We start from the raw sequence: 7,363 nt of genomic DNA on the forward strand, positions 1-7,363 counted from the left end.
ATGTATTATGTTCATACTTGTCACGGCTAAAGAGTTAGAACTTTAGGTGATTTCCTGTACAACATGCCGATGACGCATGTACAGGGGAGTACACTACTTCTTGCACTTTTTACGTATTAAGTTTGTAAAAATGAGGAAACATTGTCTTGCTACCAACATAATTTTTGTAGAATTATTTAGCTGATAGATTGTTTTAAAAAATAGTATACTTTACATGTAAAATGAAACCAATCTGTGATACATGTTAATGGTCTGCTTAATAACGTCATGTTTTCTATCTTTTATCATTTTTATTTTGTGAATTAATTTATTTTGATTTCACATTTAAGTCACATTAATTATGAGCAATGAGAGCATCGATACAGATTATATACTGAATGTGTGAGAAAAATATCTTAAATGTAAGTAACAAGCTTTATTAATACAGGGCTTAGTAGAGGTTGTCTCGGGTGTGCTCAATGAGCTTAGTGAGAGCCAGCCAGGTCTCCTGGGCGGTGGGAACGATCTGGGTAGCAGGGAGAGCAAAGCCATAACGTCCAGTGTCACGCAGCTCGAAGGTGTAAGAATACTTAATGCCCTGATTGTAGGTCCAGTCAACGGTGCCACCACTAGCTTGGTCTACAATAAAGAAATATTATTAATGAATTTCACAAACACAATTTAAAAATACATAACTTGGTCTACAAAAGGAACGCACTAAGATTAATAGTTTCTATAGCAGCCTATAGAATTTTGTGAGAAACAATGAACAAGACAGAAATCTTAAGTTAAATACCATAATGGTAGTAATTCAATTATTTGAGGTATATAAAATTGTGTGTAAGTGCGAACATCAAGCCCAATGGTGGAAGCTTTCTTGAGTTACTCACTTTAATGACATAGCAGAAATGACTGGTGTACAAAGTTAGATACTTACAGATGGTAGTGATGATGCTGCCATAAGTGTATGCTGTACCATATAGGGAAGTCAAGGCGTTTACTGCACTTCTGGCCAGATTGTCCTTGTGGGGAAAAATATGTTTTATAGCTCAAACATATAGAACTGAGTATCAGTAATACTAATAGAATACTACTACTAATAATAGTTATATATTACCAGTTCAACGTGGTCAGCTGCTCGGGCACTGGTATATCCATATGGGTAGAGCAGCATTTGGGAATAACTGTGAATCGAGACAAATCCTTTAATGTTTCCATGACTTCTGACAAAATCCACAATGGATTTCACCTCGGGCTCAGAGTGGGCAGCACGTCCTCTGTAGGTCTCAGAGCAGGGGTTTGAGCTAGATCCAGCACCTGGCAAAATACACATTGAATATACATTACATTTACATTTACATTTACATTGTGGGACACTTTAAAAGGGTTTTGGATATCAGAAGTCCTTCGTTACCTTGTTAAAAGTTAAAACAAAGACATACTGATACTTGGTACATTTCCATTTTAAATTGTTAATCTGTTAGTCCGTACAACACGGAGAAAAAAAATATTACATCCTTACAAACTCTATCGCTGTTATCAATGGGTCCACGTCATTCAGGCATGTGGCGTCAAGTCTCATAGGTTTGCTAGATTTTAAACTCCCTAAAAGTAATTTACTGGTTCAGAATAAAGATTTATAAATACCTAGATGTGTAACATGGTAATTTAGTAATTCAGGCTGAAAAAAACACAAGTCCATCAAATTCAACCCTGCTGTTAATCCAGAAGAAGACAAAACCCTCACACTAAAGACATTTCCATCTGTGCCTCAAAAAATGGAAAAATCCCTTTTGACACCAAAATGCTTTCATTTCTAACTGTTCTTTCTTTGGGATTCCTCATGCTCCATACAGTTAAAGCAAATCATGGATTGTATACAGACTAATTTGTACATCTAGCATTCATACATTGATCAATATTCATAATTTGTTAGATGTTACCTCCAAAACCAGCATCCCAGTTCCTGTTGGGGTCTGTACCAACACAAGTGGAACCAGTATTGGGAGATCTGGTTTTACGCCACATACGGTTCTGTAAGGTGTAATAAGAATAATTTATTATTTCAGAAATTTGTTTTCATGGTTTATCATTGTGTAAAATGTTTTAGATTGTTAATGTCATATGCATTAATTCCTGAATTAGAATCCACAGTTTTTTTTTTTGTTTTTTTTTTAAATGTCATTATACACATTTAGATAATGAAGAATATTCTGGTTATCAAAAAAAATAACTGCAGTAATGGCTTTATACATGGTGTATAACTTCCACGCTGATGGACTTTATCAAAAATTAGTTTTATGCAAAGAAAAGTTTTGCCCCTTTCAGTCTCTAGGCATTTCTAGTACAGTGTTGCAGTGAGTTGAAACACTAAACATGAAATGCCAGTCCTAGGAGGAACTAGGCCAAGTTTGCCCTGTAAAAATGTTCTTGTCAACGCTACTCGCCCACAAATGTAAGTTTAGTCAACACACCTCTGTCTCATCAAAAGTGATTATTATACCTGGGAACCTTCCATGTTAGGCCACCTAGAACTCTCTCACTTCAAGGAAAGTGACTTCATCAAGGGGTTGGGGTAGCTTCAGAATGCCTTTATTGGGTGGTCAGTGGATGGGGAGTCAGCATGGCCAAACGCTGCTCCTCTACCCAAAGAAAGAAGAAACTCACCAAGAGACCCAGGTAAGCGGGGCTTTACTTGCAGACTCTGGGTCAAACCCAGTGAGTTCCTAACTATGATAATTATAATTCTGTTATTTACCCCCTTAAAGACAATGGGCGGTCCCTAAACCCATTGAAAACAATGCATTTTGAGCCTGTACATGTACAGGCTTTGTCATTAAGGGGTTACAGGAGTATTCGAAAATCAAATCCAACCTAGGATGATTTCACCTAAATATCTATATGCATATGATACCAAAGCGCAGACTTAATCATCTAGATTGTAAACTTGTTTGCGCAGGGCCCTCCTAACTTGTTACTTCTGTAAGTGAAATTGTTATGTTATATACTGCTTGTTATGTCCTGTCTACCCATTGTACAGTGCTGTGGGATATGATGGCGCTATATAAAACAATAAATAATAATTGGATAGATTAATTCACATTACCGTGGTGTGAGTGTAAACATAGCCATCAGGGTTGGTCACAATTTCCAAAAAGATATCTAGTTTATTCAAGGTGGCAGTCAAAGATGCATCCCGGCCATAATCAGAAACAATCTGTTATCAAGAAAATATTTATTGTTAATATCATATATGAATACCAAAAACCTACTGTTGAAAACTGGAAACCTACTTTTTGAAAATAAATTCATATTTTGTGTGTTTAATTATCTGTTATCAGAAGGTCTACTTTTACCAGACTGGACTAATGAACTAATTGTTCTCAAAATATGGGGACAATTTGATGTAGCTCTATGGAAATCTACAATAAGTGATATGTCCTTTTTATCTTAGTGATAAATGATTATGCATTCCAGCATTTGTGCTACTTCCCTCAACGTAACAATGTTACCTAATCTGCTGGTGTTTTTTTAGGTCAAATGCAATGAAATCATATAGATGTCTTTATTATACCTCAAAGTAAGCATATATCATACCTTTTTGGCAAACCATATTCCACTGGCCTGAGTGACCCACTCACGGGAATGGATGCCAGTGTCAATCCAGAAAGCTGGGCGGTTGGATCCAGTGCTGAACTATTATAGAGAGAATAAGACACTGTCTTAGTAAAATGGTATCTTTGTAATTTGATCCTCTGTGGTCTGTGTAGACTGATGTTCTATAATTTATATTACAAAAAACATCAAGTGTATCCTAAATAAAGCCTGATTATATCTAATATGCTATAAATAATTCTACAGAACTATGGAACTTAACACTGTAATAACCACAAAATACTTGACCAATATATGGGTGAAATAAACAAGCAAAAACATGGCAAGATATTTTACTGAGCAATGAGATCCAGCTTACCTTCAGAACATTAAGTGAACGACCTTCATAACTTCTGCCAATGACAACTTTGCTCACCAAACCTGGGTTTTCAGCCACCAAAGTGTCAATGAAGCCGTTAATCTATAGAATAGACCAATATTTATTTTACATGTAATATTAATAAAATACAAGTAATATGTACAATACACTGTCGCCCTACAAAGGCATTCTTGCATGTGACCTCCTATATATTCTTCTGGCATTGGCGGATCCAGAGCATTAAAGGCCTTCATGGTAGTGCAGAGCACATACTTTTTATAGCAATAACCACTATAATGCCAAAGGGGTATTTAACTCCAATTTCTGCAAGATAAGCAGATGCTGCTCAGAATTATAGATTTATGTTTTGGACAAAAAAGGGCCATATTACTATATAATTAAAATTTGACGCTTTATTGAACTAGTTTAATATCACTTATGTCACCTGATCTAGTGTGTGGTAAGTAGCATAGTTAAAGCTGTCGGTAGAACGTGCATTCTCCATGGAACGACCAATTTTCATTTCCCGTCTCTCTTCTTCCAGCAAACCCTATGACACACATCAAACAATGAAAATCTTGTGCAATCTGTATTTCTCTTTTCCTCCCAAATACCCAAAAATCTATTTAAAAAATCCATAAATCATTAGATGAATAGACCTCTCTTCATGTAAAAAGGTTAATTTGCTGATCACCTGCAGGTCTTGGATCATGATGTTGTATTGGATGTTGTTGGACTCAAGGTAGACTTTGACAGCTTGCAGACTGGGGAATGGGACACGGATATCAATGGGATAGAAAGCTGTTGTGGGGCCCCTCCAGAAATCCAGCTGAAAAACATAAATTAGTTAGCTCACTGGGTAACACAACTGTAGAGAGAGTGTTTTCTGTTGTATTATATATTGTATTGTAAGCCTTTGAAAGTACCCATGGGTAATATCATTAGTTCATTTATAAAACACTGTTTATTTCTTCTATCTCATTATAACATCTATAGTAAGGTGCTGCCTAGATGACATTGGTAGCCTTATACTTGTTTTTGCTTTCCTCCACGCAAAGAGGATGGATTTCCCATAAGGCAAACAGGCATTACAGATTTTACTAAGATACCCTTATGAGTAAGTGGTGAAAAAGAAGGATAAATTGATATGAAGCAGAATATTACAAAGAGATTTTACCTGCAGATGTTCCAAATTTTCCAGTTCTCGCACCAGATTCACCTGATCCTCATCAGCAGGCAGGACTCGCAGGACCTGTTGTCTGACAGTACATAAGATATCTGTAAATCATCTGCATACAGGTGCATCAGGCTTCTGATTCAATCAATATAAAGAAGCTGGAAACTGTACTATTTCTTGGTGCAATATCCTAAAAACCCTATTTCCTTCTGATTTTTGTTAACATGCTGGTTTGCATGGGATGTACAAGCTTACTGAAGGGAACCAAGTACTCTTTTATACATAGATATCACACGCTGCAGGACAATACATTACACGTGCTGGTTGGTAATATGTAAAATGTATGAAAGAGTAGAGAAAGTAGTCACCCTGCACACATTGGAACGTGTGCTAAAAGTTACATAGACCTTATATGTACTCTTTAAAAGAAATTATCTTGTTAAATTTCAAAGCAAAAGAAAGAATCTGGTTACTTAATAAATGTAGGCATTCTAGAGGGATTCATATGTGGGCATTGCAAGTATTTATTGATATTGTTGAAAGACACCATGTGTTTCTATTTTATAAAGATAGAAATTATGGAACATTTACAGAAACATTGCTATATATACATACATAGTGGCAAACGCTATCCTTAATGAGATAACATTGTATTATTTGTAATATTAGATTACCACCATTAGTTATATATTAAGTTGGCCAGTAATCATGGCTCTTCTCTATTTCCCTTGCATCCTTTGTGTTACAATTGGCAGTTTTGTAGTAGTCAGTTGGAGAACAAATTAATTGACCAAATATTAAAGCAAAAATGTAATAATGGAGCATATTAATCTCTGTTTTCATAAAGTAATGTATATGTCCCATTAATTAAACAACAATGCACTAATAAATGCAGGGTTTCAGCTAACAACTATTATGATTTTTTATTATTCCAATGTATATAATGTGCAAAATAATGAATATCAATAATAGGTGTGAAGCTGCATATGGTAACATAGTAATTTAGGTTAAAAAGAAGAAGCCAAAAAATAATAAAAAAAGAACCCACATTAAAGCAATTTTGAAAAAAATCATTCTTTACTCCAAAATGGGATCCTAATATCTTACTGGATCAACAAGCTATAACTAATCATGTACTAATCAATTATATCCATGTATGTTCTTCTTTGCTAAAAAATCATCTAGTCCATCTATTGAACCTGAAAGCTCATCCTCTATGGGTAGTGCGTTCCAGTGTTAACATGACACCCTGATCTCAGTATCAAGGCTATATATGTTATAAATATTGTATTAATATTGCAATCTGTATTTCTCTTTTCCTCCCAAATACCCAAAAATCTATTTAAAAAATCCATAAATCATTAGATGAATAGACCTCTCTTCATGTAAAAAGGTTAATTTGGTTACTTAATAAATGTAGGCATTCTAGAGGGATTCATATGTGGGCATTGCAAGTATTTATTGATATTGTTGAAAGACACCATGTGTTTCTATTTTATAAAGATAGAAATTATGGAACATTTACAGAAACATTGCTATATATACATACATAGTGGCAAACGCTATCCTTAATGAGATAACATTGTATTATTTGTAATATTACATTACCACCATTAGTTATTTATTAAGTTGGCCAGTAATCATGGCTCTTCTCTATTTCCCTTGCATCCTTTGTGTTACAATTGGCAGTTTTGTAGTAGTCAGTTGGAGAACAAATTAATTGACCAAATATTAAAGCAAAAATGTAATAATGGAGCATATTAATCTCTGTTTTCATAAAGTAATGTATATGTCCCATTAATTAAACAACAATGCACTAATAAATGCAGGGTTTCAGCTAACAACTATTATGATTTTTTATTATTCCAATGTATATAATGTGCAAAATCCTGATCTCAGTATCAAGGCTATATATGTTATAAATATTGTATTAATATAGCATCAAACCGGTGAACAACATTAAGCATTCTTACAATTATACCACAGGCGCTAAAAAGAAAGGTAGTATTTAATGTTACAGGGATCATTTCCCAAAAAAATACAAAGTTCCAGATCTCACTACGAGTTCCATATTTTTAGGATACTCGACTGATCAATGATGTCCTATACGCAGTAAGGGCCGGCTGATACACCCGAGGAGCATGTGTTTATATCTAGATAGGTTAGGCATGGATACAAACATCATCAACCTTGCCAAGTTGTTCATGAAAGGAACCAGGCACTAAAATAGTACA

At 34.8% G+C, this 7,363-nt stretch overlaps 1 protein-coding gene across 1 annotated transcript in view; it reads right to left on the reverse strand.

The window, feature by feature from the left end:
• Positions 1–270: 270 nt before the first annotated feature.
• The window catches only part of LOC128490259 (carboxypeptidase A1-like), a 7,918-nt gene continuing 825 nt past the window's right edge, over positions 271–7,363 (reverse strand). The window contains exons 2-11 of the mRNA XM_053462077.1: positions 5,130–5,211; positions 4,647–4,781; positions 4,398–4,502; positions 3,953–4,054; positions 3,577–3,675; positions 3,086–3,196; positions 1,923–2,013; positions 1,097–1,296; positions 917–1,001; positions 271–618 (exon numbers count right to left, since the gene is read on the reverse strand). Of these exons, the coding sequence (XP_053318052.1) occupies positions 431–618; positions 917–1,001; positions 1,097–1,296; positions 1,923–2,013; positions 3,086–3,196; positions 3,577–3,675; positions 3,953–4,054; positions 4,398–4,502; positions 4,647–4,781; positions 5,130–5,211 (1,198 nt within the window). The 3' untranslated portion in view covers positions 271–430. The remainder of the gene's footprint in view (positions 619–916; positions 1,002–1,096; positions 1,297–1,922; positions 2,014–3,085; positions 3,197–3,576; positions 3,676–3,952; positions 4,055–4,397; positions 4,503–4,646; positions 4,782–5,129; positions 5,212–7,363) is intronic.

Source organism: Spea bombifrons, chromosome 4 (genome assembly GCF_027358695.1).
Source record: "Spea bombifrons isolate aSpeBom1 chromosome 4, aSpeBom1.2.pri, whole genome shotgun sequence".
Taxonomy (NCBI): Eukaryota; Metazoa; Chordata; class Amphibia; order Anura; family Pelobatidae; genus Spea; species Spea bombifrons.